Source organism: Aphelocoma coerulescens, chromosome 2 (assembly GCF_041296385.1).
Source record: "Aphelocoma coerulescens isolate FSJ_1873_10779 chromosome 2, UR_Acoe_1.0, whole genome shotgun sequence".
Lineage (NCBI taxonomy): Eukaryota > Metazoa > Chordata > Aves > Passeriformes > Corvidae > Aphelocoma > Aphelocoma coerulescens.
This window is the reverse complement of record NC_091015.1, coordinates 151,585,447-151,611,989: the sequence shown is the minus strand read 5'-3', so window position 1 is coordinate 151,611,989 and position 26,543 is coordinate 151,585,447. Positions and strand designations below refer to the sequence as shown.

At 35.4% G+C, this 26,543-nt stretch overlaps 1 protein-coding gene across 3 annotated transcripts in view; it reads left to right on the top strand.

Annotated features, from left to right (window-relative positions):
* CSMD3 (CUB and Sushi multiple domains 3) overlaps window positions 1-26,543 on the top strand; it is a 613,476-nt gene that overhangs the window by 568,122 nt on the left and 18,811 nt on the right. For all 3 annotated transcript variants that reach the window (XM_069006042.1, XM_069006041.1, XM_069006040.1), the window contains 6 exons: window positions 4,070-4,252; window positions 5,845-6,021; window positions 9,668-9,847; window positions 13,585-13,758; window positions 20,204-20,377; window positions 20,635-20,708. In XM_069006042.1, coding sequence (XP_068862143.1) covers window positions 4,070-4,252; window positions 5,845-6,021; window positions 9,668-9,847; window positions 13,585-13,758; window positions 20,204-20,377; window positions 20,635-20,708 — 962 coding nt within the window. The remainder of the gene's footprint in view (window positions 1-4,069; window positions 4,253-5,844; window positions 6,022-9,667; window positions 9,848-13,584; window positions 13,759-20,203; window positions 20,378-20,634; window positions 20,709-26,543) is intronic.

Below are 26,543 nucleotides of genomic sequence, written 5' to 3'. Positions count from 1 at the left end.
AACTGATTATCAGCTGCAGGTTCAGAATATGAAATTTTTCAGCCCATGGCACAGAAATAGTTGAAAATTAATATGAGATATTAAAATACAACTTCTTGGTTAAAATACTGCATTAAATTCTGAAGTGTTGGAAGAATTTTTCAATATCTGAACCTTCTCCTGCAAACTCTCAGGAACCTAGAATGTGACAAAACCTAGAAAAATGAACACCTAATTTAATCCTTAAACTTTCTATGACTAAAGCAGAAGGAAATTTGCCACAATTAGAACAAAGATCAAGTTCTTATAACCTGTGATTTTTAAAGGTATGCACTAGAAATCAAACTTTAATGTAAAATAATCTTATATAATAAATAATGATATATTCCTGTGTTTGAAAATTTGAACTAATTTAATAAAAAGTGTTTATATAGTTAACGTGAATCCATATTTGGGGGAAAAAATCCTCTTTAGATAAAATCTAAGGCTACTTATTGCAGTTTTTCATAGTATTACTAAGAAAAACTATTTTAAAATATAAATTGTGAATTTCAAAAATAATTTTAGAAAGAAACAAAAATATCAAGGAATACAGATTGGAAGCCTAAAAATACACATGAAAATATCAAAGCAGCCCTACTGAAAACAGGACTATTCTATAGTATTTCTCCTACTAAATTAAAAAAGTGTTGAAATATCTTGGGATAACCAATTATGAGTGAGGCACATGAATTTTTTTTTTCTAATTATTGTTTTTGTACCTACACATAGGAAACTCTAGTCAGATCTAATTCATTTTTCTTAATACTTGAAGAAACATTTCCTTGACATAGAAACATTTAAATGTTAATGAATCAGATTGTACAGAATACAAACTCTTATTTTCTTTAACTGTACTGTACCAAACTATAATTCTTAGTAAAATTTTGAGATTTTGTTTTCAAGGCTTATATCTGAAATGCTTTCTCATTATAAGTAATTTGAAGTTCATGATACAGGACTTCTATATTTTGCGTCTAAAATATGTAAAATCATCTACTTTCATTATTAGCCTTTAAATTGATTTCTTAATTTCTAATGCATATTAAAGTCTTAAAATTTGCATGTTTGTTGATAGTATTTACAACATATAGTATAGAATATTTAACTGAGAAAAGATACAGCATGCTTGTCCTTTTGATATATAAAAGAAATTAAAAAAGGAAACGCTAGATCAGTGAACATAAGGTAACTAAATTTTGTCACATCATCCATATGACAGTTTCTTGTCACATGAAATTGAGCTAGAAGGAATTGTCATGTCCCATTGATAGATATTGGCATTCAGAAATAGTTTTCAATCATCATATGCATATCAGATGGAGTCAGAAATTTTTTGCAATGTAGAATTCCTCATAAGTACAGCAAGGGTTGTAAGTAGTCTAAATACCCTCCATTTCATCAAGATTAAATGTCAACTGAGAATTTGTTACACATGTGAGTGAAGGATGGCTCATAACTAACTGTAAAAATAATTTAGTTGAGTCTGCATGAGGTAATAAAATATGTTCTCTTAGACTTCATTACAATACACAATCTCCCCATGAGGGGAAGAGGAGGGGCAGGCACTGATCTCTTCTCTGTGGTGACCAGTGACAGGATCCTAAGGAATGGCCTGAAGTGTCAGGGGAGGTTTAGGTTGGATGCTTGAAAAAAGGTTCCAGAGGGTGGTTGGCCACTGGAACAGCTTCCCACGGAAGTGGTCACGGCACCAAGCCTGACAGAATTCAAGAAGTGTTTGGACAACGCTCTCGGGCATAAGGTGTGACTTGGGGATGGTGCTGTGCAGGGCCAGGAGTTGGACTCGATGATCCTTTTGGGTCCCTTCCAACTCAGCATATTTTATGATTCTTTGATTCCATCACATCCTGATTGATTAGTCATTTAGAAAAATTATTTCTGTAACCTTCAATCAAAAGAGCTGGTGGTTAACCTTCCTAAAATAAAAAGTCTAATAATCCACAGTAACAATTAGGCATTAGAAAAGAACACGTGATTTCATTTAGAAGAGGAATATGTGATTTCTATCTGGCATAGCAAATAACCTATTTTCATAATAAAATTCTTTTAGGCATAATGTCAAGTAACTTGCCAAAAACTGAACTATTATTGTGGAGACTTTACAAGTATAGAATAATGAGTAGGCCCTGTTCCAATTTTGTCATAATCTAACTAAATACTACTAGAAAATATAAGATACAGATTCCCAAAACAACAAAAAACCCCACTTAATCTAGGAAACTTTAAAAATTATTTCAAAAATATGAAGCAGACTTTTTTTCAAACTAGAGGGTTGTTAAGTCACCTAAGTACCTTGGACAAAATTTTTTTTGAAAGTTTATAGAATTTTTTGCTATAATTTGGAACGATTTGCAATTTCTTTTTTAACAGGTCTGGCAAGCTGCTTTACTGAGCTGTGTCACCTAATGAAATGGGTAAACAGAGAACAGCCTAACTTTGAGTCTGTGATTTTGAACCTGACAGTTAGCCATTATACTTGAGTATATTTATTATTTCTGAAATAATTTAAATACATAGTACCATGTACTTCTTGGACATACTGGACTAAGCCAAGTATTTGCTCATGCATGTTAGTTAGCAAAGCAAAGTAAGCCAGTTCTACTCCTCTTCCTTCACTATGCAGTTCTGTATGTACTTTTGTCAGTAAAGAGTTGTGTCCAACCCTTCACTCCCAACAGCATTTTCACACATACACAGTGCCAACAAAGGCAGCAGAAGCTGTTTTTATCTGCATATATGAGGCCAGGGTCCTAACTTCTCATAGAACCCCTCTATAATGAGTTTGTCGCTTTTGGTCTTTTGTGTATTTAGAATTTGCAAACTTTTTACTATTTCTGTGTAAAAATTTCTCTTATTATTGCAATTTAAGTTTAGATAAATCCCAGAAAAATACGGCTACTCTAGATAACACATTATTTACATAATTGGATTAATTCTTTCTACCTGATTCTTGAAATTTTTCATCTTTACTTACAATAGTGTAACTAATTACAAAGTAATGCAGATATTCTCTCAAAAATATTATTATGTTTGATTTATTTTTTTTCCTAGAAGACATTAAATTTTTTTGCAAGTTGCTGGAAAAAAACATGGGCTATGGGGAAAAACCTGAACAGTGGAGCTCTTCAGTATTGAAACTCAGTAATAGAATATGCCTTCATCTCTTTTTACATAGAAAACTATCTTAAAGATCTCTAATAAAATAGATGATACTAGGTAAATATTAAAAGATTCAAACAAATGACCTGCTGTTCATATACTGTGTTACCTAGAACTTCTGAATGTTATAACTGAAGATTTAGATGTATAAATACTATTATTACTTTTTTATTATCACTATTATTATGTTGATTATTCTATCATTTATATACAACAGATAGCATTTAACATTATCTATTTATTTATATATAAACACATTTAACATTACCCTCTATCTTAGAATTTTCTAAAACATTTATATCTGAGGGAGATTTTAGCTATCAGGCAGTTTTGAAATGATGTTTCAATATTTCTAAAATTCAGGAAAGTGCTTCATGTCTAGTGCACGTAACATTGTTGACTAGAACTGTAATTCAATGGTAAAACTGTTCAAACTCTAGTGACATCATAAAACTAAGAAATACTGTATGAACAGTAGTTAAACAAAAAAAAAAAAGAAAATTGTCTTTGCAATCAGGACCTTGGTTTTCCTCAGAATTCCATATTTTAAATGAAAAATGACCAGGGTTTTTGTGCTTTTCTTTTTTTCTACTATTTTGTTTGATAATTCTGTTATCAAAAGTTTATCATGGTATTAGGGGAATTTGAGAAAATTATAATTATTTTTCTGTATTTCTATAAAATAAGTACAAAAAAATCAGTGGAGCATCAAGTAATTTTGTAATTATAGGGACTCCCACTCACTGATATATATGGGGATTTTTAAAAATAATATATATAAATACTTATTTATAAATATAGAGATGCATTTTGCATGCAGTGTCACAATAATATTTCATACATATTCTGATCTTTGTGCTCTAAAATCTAGGTGATACAGCTGGTTCTTGTGGTGATCCAGGTATCCCAGGCCACGGGTCTAGAGAAGAAAACAATTTTAAAATTAAAAGCACGATACATTTCAGCTGTGATCTTGGATATATCCTCCATGGCTCAGAAGAAAGAACATGTTTGGCAAATGGAAGCTGGACAGGAAGACAACCTGAGTGCAAAGGTAAATCAAAGATCCACTCAATTTTTAAACTGTGTTTTTAATACTGTTGATCAGAAAACCAATTTTGCATTGCCAGCTTTGTGTTGTGAATGGGATGCAGTTATTTTGGACAGACAATTAAATTTTTTCCAATAAGTTGTTGCACTATAGCAGTGGCTTGGTATCAGGTGACAAATTTGAAACCAGTTCCTGGCACCCATGAAACCGTATGTTTACGGGTTTTGAGGAAAAGAAAGAGATAAACCTCTAGAACTCAATTTTTTGATGAATATTGTTTCACTTAAAAATCTCACCATAACCTGAACTTTAATCACAACAATTATACACCTGAATATCAGAAAAAAGAGCTCAGTTTTAGGAAAATATCCGAGTCAGGATTTCTTTAGATTTATACATCAATGTATAAACGGTTGACTTAAAATTTCATTTAATAAGTCTGTGGACATTATTGTTTTTCAATAGAAAACAAAATGCTGAAATAAGTTTATTTGTAAAAAAATAATTCTGGAAATTTCAAGGTAGATGAATTATCATAACAGAAAGCTATAACAGGATATTTATGAAGAATCATTTATTGCCTAAATTGCCTTGCTTCAGAATAGGAAATAATTCCCAACAGATTCTTTTGCAAATCAAAGTGTCTTGAAAAGAAGAAAATAATTTGAGAACCTGTACTCTTACTTTCTACTTTATCATTGTTGACTGTGTTTTCTGTATGAAAAAGTAATTTTATTTTAAAAACATGTTTCACAAACTGGTTTTGTAATATCCTTTCTGCTGAATGATTGTCGACTTTACTACATTAAGAAAAATACTGTGTATATATATATGTGTGTGTGAGTGTATGTATATTTATATTTATATGTTTTTATGCTGGTATCCAAAGGGATATGCTTTGCCCAACTGAACCATCTGCTATTTTTCTTTGACCTGATCTATTAGGGAAATGAATTAGGTCTTACACATTTTAAGATAGTTTTAATGATATTTCTTTCTTGAAATGGTAAGTATAGTTTACAGATATATATATAGGTGTGGGTAGTGCAGGCACAGGTATATTATTCTATTTCAAGTCATATAGATTAGATGTGTATATATGTAAATCACATAAGAAGGACACATTCAAATTCCCAGGCTGAGCATTAAAGAACTGGGAAACATCAGGGTTCCATCTGCCTGTGAAGTAAGAGTTGATTCCATTCAGTGCTTTGAATTAGGAAGAATATTTTGGTGATGCTGGAAATGCATGATTCAAATTAAATCTAAAATTATAATTGTAGATCAGATATTTTCTTATACTTGGAAGTTTGTTTTTGCAGCTAAATTTGCTTTTCACTAATGCAGACTATAAAGCTAAATTTGTAGGTTATGTTTCTCTACAAACAAAAGGGGAAAAATAGTAATTCATGCACACAGTTTTTATTTTACAATGTGCCTTATCAGTAGGTGATGAAACTTACATTTTTAAGAACAAGAGAATGGATTTCTACCAAATAACGTTGCTGGCAGAAGGATTGTTCCTGCTCCCATTTTTCCTATTTCAAAAATCATTTTTACTGCATTTTGAAAATTTTTCACATTTTCCTTTATAGCTGTGCAGTGTGGTAATCCAGGAACAACTGCTAATGGAAAAGTACTTCGTATTGATGGAACTACATTCTCTAATTCAGTAATTTATTCATGCATGGAAGGATACATACTTTCTGGGTCATCTGTAAGACAATGCACTGCCAATGGAACATGGTCTGGATCCTTGCCAAACTGCACAAGTAAGACTCATTTCTAATGAATAGTCTTTGTTTTTCCTCTCCTCTGTAAGTAATAAATAAAGTAAATATAGAAGCCACATGCCAGTAAATTTTCAGGTTTTTCTTGCACTATTTCCTACATACTTTTATATGCTAAATACTTTTAAAACCATAATGCTATGCATTATGAATAATATGTTTTTTAAAGGCACAGTATAGTAAAATGTATAGACTGCTGTTTCAGTTTAAGGGAGTTGTTTGGTTACATGATCTACCTACTTTAATTCTTTACTAGTACATATATTCAATCATGTTTATGTTTTGTGATATGACATATTCAGACATTTTTACTTTAATCACTTTGCTTCATCTTGAAAAATTAGCAGTATGATATTCTCTTCTTCCAGAGGGTAGAAAATAAAAGCCTTGTAATGAACACTTGAGAATCCTTTTCATAGTGACTCCAAGGTTAAAACTGTTGTCCCATTTTCACATATCATCTTCTGTTTGGCCTCTTCATTAACCTTAGACTTCCTTTAGCTACCCAACTAACAGAAGCTATTTCAGCATCTCTCACATTCATAATGAGCATTTTGCAACACTTTATTTTCAAGCCCATCTGTTCCTGCTTTATTACATGTCCTAGTTCATCTTTTAGTAGCAATTATGAAAATTTTACATTTATATGATGCATAAGACTGCTTATCATTTTGAAGAAACATATCCTCATCAGAGGTATAGCAAACAGCTTTAACATTTTGAACACTCTTACAGCAACCCACATAGAAGCCAAAAGCTAGATGATAAAACTTCTTGTGTTGTTTTTAAATCCATCTTTAATGGATTTTTGCAGTCATAAAGCCTGAGAGAAAGCCCTGTGGTTTTTTTTTTATTTATTATTTTCCAAATTAGAATGAGAACCAGATTAATTGTATCAAAGATAAAGGTGGTTTGTTGTTGCGATAAGGAGTGATGCAGATTCCCCAGGCAGGTGCAAAGGAGAGTCACTTTATAGCAAAAACCTGGCCTTTTTAAGCAATTAGCTGGTTATCAGTTTACACAGTTTTAAGGCATAACAAACATAATTCGACCAACAACCATACACCACTATGTGAGCACGCAACAGTCATGCAGCATGTTTTTCTAATTTATCTGTGTCTCTTTCCCACACTCCTTTTCTCCTTAGCTGAATTAACAGGCCTGAGTCATGATTTTACAAAGGCAACAAGGCCTTCATTTTATAAGGTTTTACCTATATGCAGCAGTTTGTGATATCAACTGCATCTATATTTTTTTCTTGTATTTTAGAATAACATTTTACTGAAACACATGCCAAAACAGTCTTCTCAAGACACATTACTCAGGTAGAAAGATGAGATTTTAACTTGAAATATGTTGACAGAAGAAGTATCCTAGTAAAACAAAGAGAGGCAGATTCAGGATATACCACTCTTGTTTAGTCAAGGTGTTACCAAAATTTACAGCCAGTCCATACTTATTACAGCTCTTTCTTGCAGATCATTGAAAATGCTGGGGTTTAGAGCTGACACTGTAAGAATAATCTTATGTACAGGCTGGGAGCTCTGGGCAGTGTACCATCAAACAGGACTGACCCATGAGCAATGTCATACAGACCTTGACCATAGCAAGTCATTATAGGATTTTCTTAGAAAGAAACAACACTATAATTTCTACAGTCAAACAGAAACAATGTTCTCATGAGAGCTTCTTTTTGCACTGCTAAATAAAAAGCAGGGCCATGCAGTCAGCAAGGTGTAATCACTAAGTGGGGGCTGCCTGCAGCACCTCTGTTGCCTTGAGCTGGCTGAGGCTGTGCCCTGGACAAGAGATCTGTGTGGCACAGCACAGGTATGAAGACCACGCTGGATGTTGCAGCAGAGGCCTGAGGCTCCCCAGGTTAACTCTGTTGTGATTCACTGGCTTGTCACTGGTCAGCATCACTGCAACAATTTAAGATATTTTTGCCTAGCATAGTGACTTAAGTGAAGGTGGTCCAACTGAAATGAAACAAAGATTAGAGGAAAAAAGGATAAAGGCATTAGCTTTATATTTTAATTCAGTCAAAACAATAGTATACCTGGAAACATTTTGAGGATGATTTTAGTAAAATCTGCACATTAAGGATAGTAAATGGAATATGTCAAATAATGAAAGTTAGAACATACAGAGTATTTGAAAATACTTGTGTAAGTAAGAGAAACAGTTCTGTCTTTCCCAGCTCTATTTTGTTTGAAAAGTGACCAAGAAAAATCTATTAGTTTTTAAATAATTTGAAATTACTGTGTTACTAGGTAAACTCAAATAGGCTGATCTCCAGTTTTCTTTATCAGTACATTAGCCACCTTTACACTAACTCAGATAACCCTGTGGTATGTCTTCTAGTCTCTTCTTTATCCATACAGTGATTGCATAGGACATTTTAAGATTTTATGTATGCTGTGTAATTAGTATCTGCTCCCTCTGTAATTAGTATCTGCTCAGACCGTGATAGACTGTAGAGAAGGCATACTAAATATACCTTGGATTCTCAGGTCCCGACTTATTAGGTCAAGGGAGCTGGACAGAATACACCACAAATATGTAGTCATGGATTTCTGTGATTTTGGAGACCAGGATCCAGACAGGATACCGTTCACATCAGCCATGCTTTGGCATTGAGTTAGAAGCGGCCAGGGCATGTACTCTGCCCAGGAAACTGCTTCTCACATTTTTCCAGAAGAAATAGAAATGCTGTAGGGTGATTGTCAAGTTTACTATAAAATGAACCATAAAACACATGGGATGCTATATTTTGTATTAACTAGATTTTCCCCTTCTTTTTCCTGAAAAGAACCACTTTTTATCATCGCCACTAGTGTTCTCTAGATTTCTTACTCTAAAATCTGTTCCAGAAATTGATAGATCCAGTTGACCAGATCAGAGGGAAATTTACCTGTTTTAACACTGTTCTCAGATTACAATGACATAAAACTTTTATGAGTATTTTATGTCATTAGGAGATTAAATTATCTCCTGACACTAGAAGTCATAAGACATTTTGCAACCACTCCCACACGTTAAAGTATAATAGACCTAGTATTTTATGTAAGTCATAGCCCATGTTTGGGGGTCACCTGAATATTCTCAACTGTTTATGTACATAGCAACTATGTGAGCATTTATAAACTGGGAGCCTTTTGCAGGCATATATTTCAAATTTTCCAGATTTTGTTTCCTTTCAGAATATACCCATAGAAAAGTAAACTAAGTAATAGGCATCTACTTTTTTAAAATGAAACTGAATTGATAGGAAAATTTGAGCGTATCAAAGGGTGGTAGTGGCATATGGGTTGTTTCTTGCCTTTTTTTTTTTTTAATTTTCTAATCTTGAAATTTTGTTGATCAAAATTGTACAGTCCTTTACTACTACTGTTGAACAAAAGTATATATGTTCTCCAAATATAAGTATTATATAGCTCCACAAATGTTTGGCAGCTAATTAAGATAGCATATCTTTATCTTTTCTCGGTGGAGATAAGGTTTATGATACTTTTTCCTTCTCCTTTTTTTCCCCAATCGATGCCTAGTTTTGTCATGTTTTTTTCCCTCACATAGAGATAAATCTCACTTAGATTTTAAAATATGTTCCTCAACTATTTACTTACAGTTATCAGTTGTGGAGATCCAGGAGTCCCAGCCAATGGCATGAGATATGGTGATGATTATGTTGTTGGACAAAATGTTACTTATATGTGCCAACCTGGTTACACAATGGAAGCAAATAGCTCCTTAATTCGCACTTGCACTAGCAATGGTACGTGGAGTGGAGTAATCCCAACATGCAAAGGTACAACATTTATTTTGCTTGTCAACTATTTCTTCTATGACATTTCCCTACTCTGTTTATTTCAAATTGTTAATTTATTGTGTATTTCCACAGAAACCTAAACTTATTTTTAATACGACTACATTGAATTGATTTTTTTTGGCTGGAGAAACAGTGACTTCATCTTTTGCTTCTTTTCCCTTTTATGTTCCTACAAGCACAGTATATTGAACCATTTTTTTATAGTTCTGTAGAATACTTTACCACTTTGCTGCTAAACAGAACTACCCAATATGAAATGATGGCTTAGATTTGTTAATTGCAGTTAGCATGTCATACAAAAATAACCGTATATATGTCCCTGCTTTTACAAAAAGAACACTCAAACATGTAAAAGACACCTCTGGGAAAGATCTACATATATAAAAACTGAACTTTGTCAAAGGCAAATTAATCTTTTTCTATAATGCTAAGAGATTTTCCTCATCCCTCCTTTATTAGATGGGCACCTTTAAGCATCACCTTGCTACAAAAAGACTAAATCGTTCTTGCAAATTTCCCAATAAAGATTTTTCTGCTTCATGTTATTTTCTCTACTGTGAAAACTGAAAGGATTAATCTCAAGATAGATATTTCTTTTTTTCTCTTCTTCTGTCATAGGTTCAAATCTTCAAATTGCATACCTGATTTTTCTGGGGTTTTTGTTTGTTGGGGATTTTTTGTTGTTGTTGTTGGGTTTGGGGTTTTTTAATGTACCCTGTTAAAATTTTAACAGCAGAAAATCTGAATATTACTGGAAGATTAACTTATCTGTCTCATCAAAAATATTTTCTCTCAGAAACTTGCTTTCTAAACCCTAAAACAACTTCTCTCTAGAGTAATTTTTCTCACTCGTCCTGATACTACATCTGTGGAAAATTAGCATTACCATTTGGTGTTTTCTTTCTGGGTTCACACTAAGTATGTCTGATCTCCGTTCTTTCAAAACTTAGTTGGCTATATTTGTACTTACTTTGTTCTTATCCATCTTCCTTCTGTTTCATTTTAAGGAAGAAAAGTGACATACCTGCTAAGTGGCAGTCATTTTCCTCCCCTGAATTTATTTGTCAAACTAGACCAATTTAATTTCAAATCTCCACCATATTTGCAATTACTTTCCTTGCTGAACACAGTTCCCCCAATATCTTACCAAGTCCAGTTTAATTCCAATTCACCTTTGACAGCATCAATTTTTTATTTTCCTGACACATTCTTAAGGACATCAAACTTTGAAAACCTCTTGACATTTCACTTTTTTTTCCTATTTGCATTGTGCTCATAGGTAGTCTCAGTGTCAACTGAAAAATGATTTTAAGAACAGAGGAATGGCCATAGTGGTCTTATTGACCAAGTCTCCAAGTCTCCACGAGTGGCTGTAAGTCAACAGCTAGAAGATCATAAGACAGAACAAGTATTTATGATAAAGTCTCTCAGCCTCAAATTCTTAGGGTCTACAGGACACCTAACTGGGACAAGGAGATCTAACTCTGATTTGATTCAAACAGAATTATACAAAGAAAGAATTTTACTGCCAATTATCTTCGAGTTTTTGAGTCTTTCTGGTTTTTGGGTCATACATATTTAAGGCCTGTATAAATGCTAAATAATAATCCTATGAAGAATCTCTAGTGTTCTCAGAATCTCTAGTGTTCTCAGAATCTCTAGTGTTCTCAGAATTTCATTCTACTTTATGTTGGTTTGTGTACGTACACTAGATAACTTAATAGTGTAATTAAAATAATATATAATTTGCAGTAATGTAAAATGCATAACAAGTAGTTTTTACTGTCAGAATGGAGTGCCAGGGTCCTTTGGTACTATTTAGTTAAAATAATTGGAAAATGAACTGGGCCAGATATGGATGCATAATTGTCACTGTGCCATTGAAAGGGAAGATACAAATACTGCTCTGCTATGCCTAGTTGGAAAAGGATGCATGCTCATCTGCAACTAAATATTCAGATATTCTAACTGTGTTTTTTGCAGACTTGTGTTTGTAATAGACTTGTAGTTCTTAAACTGAGAATGTTGTGGTATATATTTATGCCTAACTCTTTGACCAAAATCAAGAGGCATTCTGCCTTGTTGCTGGGTGTTGTTTTGTTTTTCTCACCCTAAAATTCTGATGTTACATCTATTTTCTTCTACTTCTTCTCTACTTTCCCAATTATTCACCAATATTTCCTCCCTTATTAGTCAGCTCAGAGGTTAAAATATACAGACCTTTGACTATTTGTGAAGCTCTTGGAGAATGAGGACAGAATTCTGCTGCTTAGAGTACTTATTTTGAATTACTTTTATTAAAACACCACAAAAGTGTGGCAAAAGCTATCATGTTCTTTTCTGGGACAAAACCAAGGCCCCAGAAATCTAGATTGTGTTTATTGACTGGCAAAGGATTATTTGATACTAGTATCCTGAAACAACCATGAATGGTGCTGCAAAGTATCTTTATGGTACAAAATTGAGATTCTCTCACTGAAGAGAATAATAAGGATGGAGAGATGGTACATAGTGAACTTTCTGCAGGTTGCATTCAAATACACATTACTCATCATCTAGTGCCTCTGAATTCTTTTAAGATGCAAGATGACAGCTGTTCTAAACATAAGTTTAAAGGTTATGGGGGCAACATTTAACTTCCTCCATTGTTGTGACCTGTGTGTTCTCTGATCAATTTTTAAACACATCTTCTCATTTATCCCAACTGGCTTTACCAGATTAAATTGTATTAGTTTTATTTGCTTTCATTGTCTTTTGCTAGCACAGTTTCTCCCAACTTTTCTCTATTTTACCCTTTTGTCTAACACATTCATTCTATCAACTTTGCCTAAATTTCACCCTTTCTCTATTTGGTTCAGGTTTTCTTTCATTTAGTTTCTGTAATACCTTTCCCCCTTAAGCTTTCAATTAGCAATTTTGTGTTACTACACTACTATCCAGTGAATAACACTTTTATCTTCATTACAACACTTGTATCTCTCTACTTCTACTGCCTTCCTGTACTGTTTTTCAGTCCTCTTGCCCACAGCTGAAAAGAAGATGTTTCTATTTTTTCCTAGGAGGCCTGGCAATTAGAAAATATACTGAAATACTTGGCCTTCTTAGGGGTAGCAACACTAACAGTTTCAAGGAGTTGCAAATCTTTACGTTTTCTCACTCTTGCTAGAAACTAGATGCTTTTTGGTGATGAACTACTTATAAAGCAAATAGTAACCAAACTGGTACTTAGAAACAGGCTTTCAAGTAATATTTTAGAATAGTCGTCCTGGAATTTCATCCCTATGCATTAACATCTAGCAAATGCCTAAGCTGGTCAACAGGAAGAAAATATTTGATTATTGCCACACTAATTAAATATAATTGTACTCTATGTTGTCTTAACAGACAAAAAAAATTGTAGTAGATTACCAGACATATCTTAAGTGTTGTACACGTCATAGTTTCCATACTGATTTTTAGGTAGTCTTCCTATTTGGTTTGATGCAGCATCCTGGTTTATTTAAGACACTTCATCAGTCATCCACTGCCTCCTAAATGAAGGAAACCAGAAGTACTAACTTCAGGAAATGTGGCAAGAATACAGTGAGAAAGATAGTATGTCCTGACTGTATTGTCCTCTAAAAAAGGTGAAATTAGCCCATATGGTTCTTCTAGTAATTGTGTACACCGGGGATATTTACAGCAGCTGGGCCTAATTATTTTGAATATTATTGCAGCTGTTACCTGCCCAACTCCTCCGCAGATCTCTAATGGAAGGTTGGAAGGAACAAACTTGGACTGGGGATTTAGCATTAGCTATGTCTGCTCTCCAGGATATGAACTCTCTTTTCCTGCTGTTTTGACTTGCGTTGGGAATGGAACATGGAGCGGTGAAGTACCTCAGTGCTTACGTATGTATTCACATTATAGTCTGTATTTTGCTGTTCAGCTATAATTGTTTTTTCCTCTTTAAAGTTTTCACTTTTTTTTGCCCCTCCCTCCCCCAGTGGCTCAATTAATTTCAAACTGGGGACAATTACAATCCTTCTAAAAATTTCTAAAATTTTCTAAAATTTTAATGTTAGTAGTACATTGAGAAGGTCATGGGAATATCTGTAAACCCTATGTCAGCATATAGGAGCCCTTAGACACAAACACACACAAAAAAAAAATTACAGGCAATATGTATAACATAATCCAAGGCAATTCAAGATTAAAAGGTGCTGTCTTGTTTTCAGATCCAGACACATATGTGATAAGGTAACTTTCATTATAATCTCTTTTATTTCCTCATTACTCATCCTTCCTTCCTGTGATGTCACAGAGAAGTTTTTCTGGCTGTAATGTTGACTAGGCTCTGGGTGATTCTGTGACAATTATCTGATTTTCACCCTGCAGTAAATTAACATATAATTTTATGCAGTAAATTTTATTAATCTTAAAGTTATAAATAACATTGATGGATTTTTATATGGCTACAATTTTCATTACAATATCCAATCCCATTCTTTTTTTTTTTTAAGTGATTGTGATTCTTCTGAGAGATATTCAGTTGATTGCACTGAAGAAAGAGGTTTTGTAGTTATTTGTAGAATAATTATACCACTCTGTAATGGTCTTCAAAAAGGAGTCTGACTGGAAGAGGATAATATATTCATGGCTTTACAGTCTCTGAAATTTAATTTGAACTTGCCAAGTAGCTGTGCTTGCCAGGTAGCTTGCTAAATGTTGCAAAATGCACTTCTCTGTTCTTTCACTATTTTTTTCATCTCTCCCTGTCAAAAATGTTCTCTATTTTGGCTATATCCCAGTACCATGAAAACATATCATATAGATCATCTTTTCTTTTCTTTTTTTCCCCAATTATATTCTCATATCATCAACAACAGTTTTTGACTGCTGCTGAAACTCTGTGTGCCAGAGGTGGAACATGATGAAGGGCATTGTTTCTGGCAGAAAAAGAACAAGACCACTTTTGTTGCTTAAATTCTCTATGTAGAGCTTTTCTAGAGTCCACTATACTGTGAACATCTGAGACTATGAAAAATTATTTTCATGATTTGTTCTTGATTGAAATATGGTGTCCTTCATTCATTTTTGGATACCACAAGCTATTTATGATTTTTAAAGTTGGAATACTCAATACTGCAACATAATCTGAAAAAGTGGGCTCTACCTTTAAAATTTTTAAACGGTATATTTAGCATGGAATGCAGCTGCCTGGGAATTAAAGGCTATTTCATGCAGATTACATTATCTGAATATTGTTGATGTGCAATGGTTACCCATTGGCTTGCAAGAGAAAACAATTGGCAGCCAGTGCTTGTTGAAGAGTTTAAGCTAGTTGCCATCTGGCAGAAATGAGAGGGAGCTGGTGAAAGTCATTCTCAATGAGCATCTTTAAGCAGTTTTTGACATCAGAAATTTAGTTCCCAGCTTGGTTCCATAGAGCCTTTAGCTGAAGATATGAAAGGTATAGTTATGACATAAATAATTATTCAGAATGGATTATGACCCTGTCCTTGGGTGAGTATTTGTCATCTATGACCCAGTAAATTTGTTTGCTTAATTACTCATGCAGTAATTTCAGTACAGGACTGCTGGTTTTATAAGCTTGGCAATAGATGGCAAAAATATAGACCTACGACAGAAAATGCCTAACTGCAGATATAACTTAGAATAATAGAATTATCATAGAATATAATTAATTGGAAGAGACCCATAAAGAGAATAGAAGTCCAGCTGCTGTCCCAGCACAGAACAACCCAAAGAGTTCTTTTTATTACTCATGTACCTGAGAGCATTGTCCAAATGTTTCTCAAACCCTGTCAGGCTTGGTGCTGTGACCCCTTCCCTGGGGAGCCTGTTCTACTGCCCAACCCCCTTGATACACAACTGAAACCTCCCTGACACATCTGCTTATCATTCCCTTGGGTCCTGTCACTGGTTACCACAGAGAAGACATCAGTGTCTGTCACTTTGCTTCACCTCGTGAAGAAGCTGTAGGCCACAATGAGGTCTTGCCACAGTCTCTTCTCCTCTGGACTGAACAAATCAAGTGACCTCAAACACTCCTCATGCAGCTTCCTCTCAAGGCCCTTCACTGTCTTTGTTGCCCTGCTTTGGATGCTTTTCGATCCTTCTTATATTGTGCCACCCAAGACTGCACACAATATTCAAGGTGCAGAGCAGAGCAGGACAATCCCTCCCTTGCCAGGCTGGCGATGCTGGGCCTAATGCCCCCCAGGACACAATTAGCCCTCCTGGTGCTCACTCATATTCAACTTGCCTCCCACCAGGACCTCCAAGTCCCTTTCTGCAGTGCTGCTCTCCATCAGCATTTTCCCATTCTGGATGTACATCCAGGGTTGTCCCATCCCAGGCACAGAATCAGAACTTGCTGTTGTTAAACTTCATACGGATGGTGATTGTCCAGTCCTCTGATCTGTCTGGGTCTTTATGCAGGGCACAGATGCCTTCAAGTGAGTCAACAGGTTCTCCCAATTTAGTGTCATTAGCAAACTTACTTAGTATACCTTTGAGTCCAGGTGTTTTAGGAATCTTCTGGACCTGTTTGTACTAGCTGTGTGGTATTCACAGTTAGCATCTGGCAAGCTGAAGTCCCCCAAAAGACAACAGAAGTTGATTTAGAGGTCTCCCTTAGTTCACTGAAGAATTAATTTGCCAGTGTTGACATCCTGACTGTGTGTCCTATAGTAGACCCCCATAATAACATCCTCTTTGTTTGTGTGTCCCTTAATCCTTACCAAAGGCTCTTAACATGCCATATTGTCCTGGGTTTGGCCAGGACAAGGTTAATTTTCTGCAGTAGCTGGGAGGGGGCAGGGCTAAGTCCCAGATGTTTTTCTATAACACCTTACATCACTACCAGGGGTGGGAGAAAGGATTCTTGCTTCTGAGGAGAAAGGCTTCCTTCCAGTCAGAAAAACATGACTCTGCTCAGGTCCAGTTGGGCTCCATGATAAATATTTTGCATGTTAATCACCCTCTCTTTTGTATAGTTTTGTTATTAATATTGTTGCTGTTAGTTTGTTTTATTATCTCATTGCTGTTTCCAGTAAATTGTTCTTATCTCAACCCATGATCTCTGCCTTTTGTGCCTGCAATTCTCAACCCCAGCCCCACACTGTGGGATGGGGGAGGGGAAAACCACAGGGAGTGAAAGAGAGAAGCAGGGTGGGGGCCCCTGAATTGGGCAGTGCCATTCCTAAACCAGGACACATAACCAACAGCAAGGTCTGCCACCCCTCCCCGCTGCCTCATCCCCTACCCCACTTGCCCTGCTTATCCCTCCTGAAGAGTGTGGAACCGTCCATACAGGCACACCAGTCACAGGACTTTTGCATCATCCAAGGATGTCATATTTCATGGGCTGAGTCAAGGCTTCTAGCTCCTCCTGGAGAAGACTGAAGGATCTCGCATGCTATCTGCTATCCATTGCATATCACAGATAAACCTGGTTTTTGTCCCTTTCTCTCATCCAGTGTAGTTTAAAATTCTGCTGGTCAGCCCTTCGAATTCCTGCACAAAAATCCTTTTTCTTTTCTGAGAAGAGACAGTCTTCTGATTACCATTAAATAGCAGCAGATCTGGTGTTGTATAGACCATAATATGATCAAAAAACCCAAAGTTCCTCTAATGACACTATCCTCAGAGCCATCTGTTGATCTGCTGGGTCTGCCTGTTCCTTTCAGTATTCTTCCCTGGTACTGAAAAAATTGAAGAAAGCACTAGATGTCATCCTGATCCTTCAAACAATTGCTCTAAGGCCTTGAAATCTCTTCTGATTACCCTTGGACTTCTCTTTGCTACCTCACTGCTGTGGACATAAAGAACAGCAGATAATGATCAGAGGGTTGTACCAGACTAGACAGTATTCTCGGAATGTCTCCTACCCAGGCCCCAAGGAGGCAGCAGGCTTTCCTATGGGTAAAGTCCAGTTGGCAGTTCGGGTCCTCGGTTTCCCTCAGAAGTTATTCACCTATGAAAACTACCATTTTTTATTTGACAGAGGTGGTGATGATGCAGGGGGTAGGTTATTTTGCCCTTTGTCTGCATCTTAACTTGTCAGTCCATCCAGTTCCAGGGCCTTATACCTGTGGTATAAAGGCAACTGGGAAGATGAGGCAGGCTGGGAAGGGATTGGCCTGTCCCCCCAAGTAGTAACCTACTTCCATTTCCCCTCATCTCTTAGATCTGCTCCTTCCTGGTGGTGAGAGTGTAGGGGATCCTTTGTTTCTTGTGTCATAGTCTAGGTTGTCTAGTATATCCATCTCAGGAATGGTAGAATATAATGCCACCAGTCAATCTCCTTGTCTGATGCTCCTCCACCTGAATTCTTCCTCAAGAAGCGCAGTCACCAGGCTGAGCATCTCCTCTACCTGGGCACATCTCCAACAGGTGTGCTCACTGCTGCCATCAGACATTGACAAGAAATGTGCTGTTAATCAGTTAAATTTCTTCTAGGAATGAAACTAACCTCAGTCTCAGTGCCAGAACTCCATGGTCCCACTCTATTAAAGGCTCTCAGAGTTCTTAGGAAAATACTTCCATTCAGAGTGGAAACACTCATAGAGCTTTCAGTTCACTGCAACTTTAGTTTATTCTGTAGTCACCTTCTCTAGTATCAGAGGAAAACTGCTGTGTTTTGCCATGATGCCTGGTTTCCACATTTATTGATATAAGAGGCAGATATTCAGTATTCAATGACTAGGTCAATTTGACTGACAACTAAGTGGTGGAGTTTACTTAGCTTTAGAAAAAATTGATAAATTTACCAAAAACTCATTTTTGAATGCGAGAATTGTTTTTCCCTTCAGAGTTGTTGTTACTTTGTCCGTGCAAAGAACTGGTAGGAGACAATTTCAAGCCTCTGTGTTAAAAAATTGTAAGCGTTTCATGTATTCTCAAATTAAGATGCAGAATTTTCTAGTGAATGCATAACAACCATGATCTGTCATTCACAAAAAAAGTACACTATGTATACATTATGTGACACTATCCCCAACCCATAGATCTTTTCAGGAGTTGGCCCACAATTTTGCACAAAGTCCCCTGCCACCTAAAGTGGTGAAATTGTATACATTTCTGGTATGTTACAGATTAAGCCCTTTTTCTTAACCAGTGTGGATGTGCATGGATTTCCCATACAGTCAGTGTCTGTAGAAAGAAGCAGAGGGCAGGAACATTTCATGTGAGCAGGTCCTTTGGAAAGCTTAAAACATGGATGAAAAGGATAGAAACATTACAAATGCGTTTTGACGGTTGTTGTTTGAGAGACGTAATTTAAATTATGTTTGTAAATGAGAAAGATGTAGCACAAAATTCCACTGTTTGTACAGCATGTCTATTTAGAAACATATTATTGAACACGTATGGGTTAGGGGGTTTTATTATTATTGCTACTACTGTGCTTTCTGTCTGATATGAAATTAAGCTACACAATATTGGAATTCATGGCGTGTCAAGGGATAATATAGTCTGATGACACAGGATTTGCCACAGCTGATTTAATTTCCTGGGCCAATTATTCAAAATCCAGCTTCTGACAATATTCAGTACTTTATGCTGCAGAAGGTGGCCAGTAAATTTGCCAGCAGTGCATTTACTCAGTTATGACATGCTATAGACATAAGGAATCTTCAGGTGATAGGAATAAGGTAAAAAATATCAATTTAAGAACAGATTTTTATCAGGGAAATTTATCCAATATAATAACAGTTCATTAGTATTTGACTTTTAGATTGCTACACAAGTTTCTTTATTAATTTTTTTTGGTGTTTCTTTATTGTTAACTGTTCTAAATTTCAAGTATTGTACTTCCATACATACAAAATCTTACCTTTCAGTGAAGGATGTGGAAGCAGGACTTTATGATTCCTAAAATCTATCTGATAAATCATTTAATCATACAAAAATGTTGAGCACTGGGTAGGTGGCAAGAAAGCAAGAGAGGAGGGAAGATTGACATGAAAGTTTGATACACTCTTTGATTGTTCTCTAAAGATTTGCAGATTGATGAGGTTTCGGTCATGGGTGAACTGTAGATATTTGGACTTTAATAAAATAAGTTGTCAACTTGATTTATTAAGTGTCATGTACTGACCAAGCACAATGTAGTCATTTTGAACAACTACCAGAACTACTGCAACCTGGCAGACTAAATATTATATATCTAGTCTCTCTGAATTCCTATTAAATGTTTCCATATTTGATCTGTGTTTAATAAAATAAATACAAAATTCAGAGTAATTTCTTCACGTGGTTCAGTTAAGTGTTATTTTAATTTTTTTAAATAAATTACACATTCCATTTCTGTCATGTCTTTTTTTACAGCAAAGTTTTGTGGTGACCCTGGAGTACCTGCTCAAGGGAAAAGAGAAGGCAAAAGCTTCATCTATCAGTCAGAAGTCTCTTTCAGCTGCAATCCTCCTTTTATTTTGGTTGGCTCTAGCACAAGGATTTGCCAAGCAGATGGAACATGGAGTGGTTCTTCTCCTCGATGTATAGGTATGATTATGCCCATGCACTAAAATTTCTTGAAATGCTTATTATTCCTCTTCTTGCTAAGTCAACCTAGGGTATTTCAGTTATTTTGAATTATCTTGGTGTTATTCTATACTCTCTTAAGCATCAAATCACTTTATTTTTGTCTTTGTGATTGGCTTATTGCATGTTGCTGAACAAGCCTTATTTTGTCATACATTCATGTATGTAATTAAATACTGTAATTTGTTTTGTCTTTAATATATTGCAATTTTTTTTAGAACCTACTCGCACAGCATGTGAAAATCCAGGAGTCCCAAGGCATGGGTCACAAAACAACACATTTGGCTATCAGGTAGAGTATACTATTTTTTAAATTAATTTGCATATTTAAATGTTTTTATACTACCTCAAAGTCTAGAAACACCTGATTAGAGATTCAGAGACTGCTTCTCTATAAGAGTTGTTTGCTGATGTGTTGCTGTATTTCCTTATTTCTAGATGTTGAATTACACTAACCCTGTGTCCCTATCAACAGTGCACTACATGAAAAACGTTGTGATCAAGTTCTGCTTGATTTCACCTTGAAGACTTTTAGTATCTCCCACCAATATATAAGTTCTCCCTACAATTTATTAAATAGGCTTTTTCTGCTTAAAAATGTGTATACTGTGTGCCAAACTGCTAGTGTAGACATACTCTAAAAAGCAGGATTTTTTTTCCTGAGAGAAATTCTGTTTGGAACCACAAATAAACTACAGTCACAGACCTGTTAGGAGAACTTCTAGTCCACTCCCCCTTCTCAAAGCAGGGTCAGTTAGAACAGGTTTATGAGAGCTGCGTCCAGGTGGTTTTGAATATTTGCAGGGATGGAGACTCAACACTGTCTCTGAGCATCCTGTTCCAAATTGATCATCCTTACATTGAAAATTAACACTTTTTTCTCCGTTTTAAAGAGAATTTCCTATGTTTCAATTTATACCTATTTCTTCTTGTCCTGTCACTGGGCACCACTGAAGAAAAGTCTGTTTCCATTGCTTGTCCTGCCCCTGGGGTTTTTTTTGCAGGCTGGATAACCCCAAGTCTTTCAGCTTCTGCTTGTATTCCAGATGCTATAGTCCCTTACCACTTTTGTGGCCCATCACTGGATGGTATATATAGTATATAGTATATAGACAATATAGTATTGTCCTCGTCTCTCTTGCACTGGTGAGCCCAGCACTCACTTGTGACTTTCTGGGGCTGAGCAGAGGGGAAGAAGCACCTTCCTTGACCATTTTTCCATGTTCTCCCTGGTGCCTCATTTGGAGACTGTTGGCCACATTTTATACAAAGCTATGTTGTGGCAAACAGTGCTTGCATATGTTTCTGCTGGAAAAAGAATCATGAAACTGAAAATTATTTTGAACTGCTGATTTTCTGATTCACAAAACAGTGATGTTGGTTAGAGGTTTCTTGAGTGAATGGTTTAGGGATGCAAAAATGCACTTTATAATTTGCTAGGAATCTTGTAAAGAAAGAGAGAGCCTAATCTATCTATCCTGTGACATCTGTGTTTGGTGTCAGGGCTGAAAGCTCCAGGCACATGAAAAGGAATGAACAGAAGATTACCTAGCAGGTCCACAATTGCATGAGGTCTCTGTCTAGTAGCAGAATAAGAGCCTCAGTTTGCTGGAAATGAAGGAAAGGGTTGAGTGAAGCTTGAACAAATGTACAAAATGAAATTAGTTTTTAAAAGCAAATTGTAGCTAAAGACTTTTCTAGTTCATGGCCAACAATTTCTTTGGTTTATCCTTTTGATGGCCTTTATGCAGTACTACTCAGTCTTAGTTTTAGCAACATTTGGGTTTTCAGATTGTGCTAGATCACAATCATATGCAAGTGAAAATTGTCTCAGTTTTCTCTAGGAACTGAACGTGCTGCTTTGTGCCAAGATAGGATATGCAGGGGCAGTCCTTAGCCTAATTTTGTTTGGTTATAATACAATATTATGCTAGAGGGCAACTCTTTATTCAACTATGTAACAAATAAATAATTTATTAAGTATTTTCTATAATTTTATTGTCAGAGTTTCACATATTAATGAGGTTTCATTGAAGAGGCTAATGCAGTCTTTCTCCTTTGTACTGTAGTTGTGAGTAACACATCACTCACAGCTAGCATAGAACTGTCAAAATATCAAGCAAAATGTCAATTGACAAATCATTTGTAAAATAAGTGCAACTGCTGGCAGAGTTTACAACCTTGTAAATTCTGAAAAAACCCCAAATTGTAAACAGTTATAAGGTTAGTGCCCAGTGTATTTAAGATGTATGTGCTACAGTCTCTTTACCTAGCCAACAACTTATTCTTACATTCACACAGTGAGTTTGATTTTATGTAGTAACTAAATTTGCAGTTTCTGGTTACTCTGATTGCTTTGTTAATACATAACAGTGTAGAAGTATCAGTCACACAGATGAAGCTGAGCTTAGTTCTTGATTGAATGGAAACAATAGTGAAAATGATTGGTTCTAGACAAGTTATTGTCTGTAGATCCTGGAAATAAATATTGCATTGTCTTATATTGTATAATGTTATGACTTCTTTAAACCACAAAAATATTGTAAATTAATTTATATTATGCTGTAATTAACTTCCTGTGTGAATGGGATAACAGTGATTTTTGCTTTTATCCATAGCAGGAAGGTAAGGAATGATTCTGAATTGTTCCAAAATACTGGTGTGGGTTTTTTGTTTTGGTTTGGTTGTTTTTTTGTTTGTTTTGCTTTATCTCTCCTAAATACTTAATATTTAAAATAATATTAATAAGGTAACTTAATTGGCTTAATTGTCAAGGTTTAAATTTATTTCTCTGTCTCATAAAAAAATATCAAGCCATAGCCTTACACTAGAATTCAAGTCTTCATATGTGGAATCCTGTTTTAAGTGCTTTTCAACAAATGGCACTACCTCTTCTCTGACAAAAATCACTGACTGACACTTGCTTTTCACAATACTGATGTCAAGTTATGAACTTCCACAGCACTGTTGTTTTCGTCCTGTTTTTTTCCCCTACTCTTGATTATCTGTTTTCCTATCTCATTGATTGCACTGAAAGTTCAGGCAAACACAAGATAATTCGAGGCTTGACAGAAAGGTATCTCTAAACCTAACCTCCTGGAACCTACACTAACAAAAGCACAAATATCACCGCCTCACATTTGAATGATGCTTCAACTATTAAATAAGAGCTTTGAGGAAAAAGAGGCAACAGAATTTTGCATCGATTTTTTTGTTCTGTATTGAATTCTTCAATCAGAAGCAGATCAGTTTCTTATGTGTTCAAATAACATCAAAATACCATCTTAGGGCTACTTGGATATCTGGCATGGAATGAAAATGACTAGCATCACATTCTTTAATTGTTATGAGTACGTACTTCTAGGATGTTTACCTTTCATCTGAGCATTTTTTATTTGACAGATCTACCTTAGCAGTGTGTTACAATGGAGAAAAAATAACTTTAAAACTTAGTGAATACTGACTTCATCTGTAATCTGGAAAATAAATCTCTCCTTGAAAAGAAACTGTGGGGTTTGAAATACTTCTTCAGCTATATTGCTAGAAACATAGAAAAGTGCTTATAGCACTTTCACCATAAGCTGTTGTAACACAAGGTACTACTGAATTGAAGAAACAGTTTAGAACTGCTTAGACCAGTCAGTCATATATACAAGATTTATTACTTCTCATACTTTTTCCAACTTTTTTTTTTGTAGAAATTCAGCTATTTTCCCTCATATTGAGGCATAAATTGAGCCAAAGAGCAGTCTGAACTTAAAAAGGAAATTAGACAGAATGCAGTAGTGGTAGCCTTCTGCTAGCTCTTGGATTCTGTTTTATGAAATTCCATACGAAACTTGATCTGCAGATGTTGAGCAACCTTGTAAATAATCTCCTGTGAATGTAATGCTGATATAAACTTCAATGTTGATTGAACTGTAGGATGAAATTCCAAAAGAAGTGCTACACTACCACAATATAGCTGTTTCCATTAGCACAGCTGGCACCATCACTGCATCCATGAAAATGTAATTTAAGCCTAATCAGACACCATGTATTTTCCTGGTTCCTACTGCTTCTCATGGTCATGAGGTCTCTGGTGTCAGTGTGTTAGTGTCACAATCTGGAGTGCTTCACTTTTTTTTTTAGTCTCTGTCATTTTTGTTTCACCTGGGGTTATTTGTAATGTTTCTGACACATTTTTACAACACTCACACCACAGTTCCACACCATGCACATTATATTTCTATCTATACTATAAGGTACATTTCACCTGTGTTAGATAGTTGTTCTTTTTTACCTCTGAAACCTGATTCTGTCCAGGCCGGTAAGTCTTTAAGAGTGAGTTGTTCACAGCAACAGGATCTCCAGTGCTCAGACTTTGTTGCATCTTTTATCATAGTCACACTGTAGTCTTCTTCACAGCAACCTGTTGGCTGCGTTTCTCAAGGGCTTTGCGGTTGTTCCAGCACCAGGCCTATATTTCTCTGTACCACATCACATTAATGGGAAATAGCTCATTCTGCACATAGTAGATTCTTTTTTTACTGCTGTGGATATAAAGCTGTGATTGTACCATATAAAGACAAAGAAAGGCATAAAAACTGGTCATAGCTACTTGATCACAGAAAATTTAAATTTTACAGCTAAATCAAGTTTAGAAACAAAACAAAACCAAAACAAACACAAAATTCCAGGCAGCTCAAGACTCTTTCAGACAGAGTAAGCCTGTCAAGCTTCTGTCCAGCAGTCTTGCAAACTCAAACCCCTGTTACAAGGGCAATAATGTATTACTGGGCTACCAAACTACAGATATAGTGAAGAGTTAATGATGTATGTTTTCATTCACTTAAAATATGATGCTAAAAGTTAGTGAAGAGAAATAACTGACATTCCCTTAGCTTCTTAGTTCTTTGGCACAAATTTATGGGAATAGAGAAGTTTATTAGAGTATTTTAATGTTCTTTGGTAAACTGAAATCTAGAGAAAAAAACTGGTTGTACAGTAACTCATGAGAGTTAGAAGTATCTTCTATTTCTATAAGGAATATAAGAAATAACAAGGATAATAACTTACTATTATTGTTTTAATAATTATTAGACATTAATATAATCTTATTTGGTGAAAAAATTATCTAGAGTACTTTATAAATGGATGCAGATTGATATTTATGCATTTTCTTCTTAGATTGCTATTTCTCCTTTTAGAGAATAACAAATATATGGTCTTTGGGGTTTAGCCTAAAAAACCAAAAAAGTTATTGATGTTAATTTTGGGAATATCCAAACTATAACTGACGCTATAGAAAACCAGCTATGGAACAGACATAATCAAGCACTATACAAGGAATTTTTTTTTTTTTTATTGGATACAAACACTGTTGCCCAGAGTAATAATGCTTCTACTTGAGCTGTAGAATAAAAATTAGAACAAATCAGAACATCTCAGGACTGGGAATTTTTTGAACATAGAATCCTGTATTGTAGCGCCACCTGGTGCCTCTGACACAAGAGTATTGCAAAGTAGACCAAGAAACTTAAAAAAATTACTTATATTTGTTCAGTAATTACTATACATATCCTATATAATTAATTAATATAATATATTGATTATTGCATATTGATTTTAATTTCTTTCATTTATTCACTACCTTGAACAGCATGGCAGCACCTATTAAACATCTTCCTCTCTTGGGCAACTGTTGCATTTTTAATGCTGCTTTGGGGCTTACATATAAAATAAAGGTTGTGTTTCTGGTAAAATCATAAAATCATCGAATGGTTTAGGTTGGAAGTCACCTTCAAGATAATCTAGTTTCAGCCCCCCTGCCATGGATAGGGTCACCTTCTAGTAGACCAGGTTGCTTAGAGCCCCATCCAGCCTTGCCATGGACACAGCCAGGTATGGGGCATCAACAGCTTCTCTGGGCAACTTGTACTAGTCTCTCACCACTGTCACAACAAAGAACTTCCTCCTAGTATCTAATCTAAACCTACTCTCTTTTGAATCTATTCTCCCTTGTCCTATCACTACATGTGTCTGTAAACAGTCCCTCTCTGTGTTTCTTTTAGACTCCCGTCAGGTACTGGAAGGCCACAATTAGGCTAGATTGAAGCCTTCTTTCTTCCAGGCTTAACAAACACAG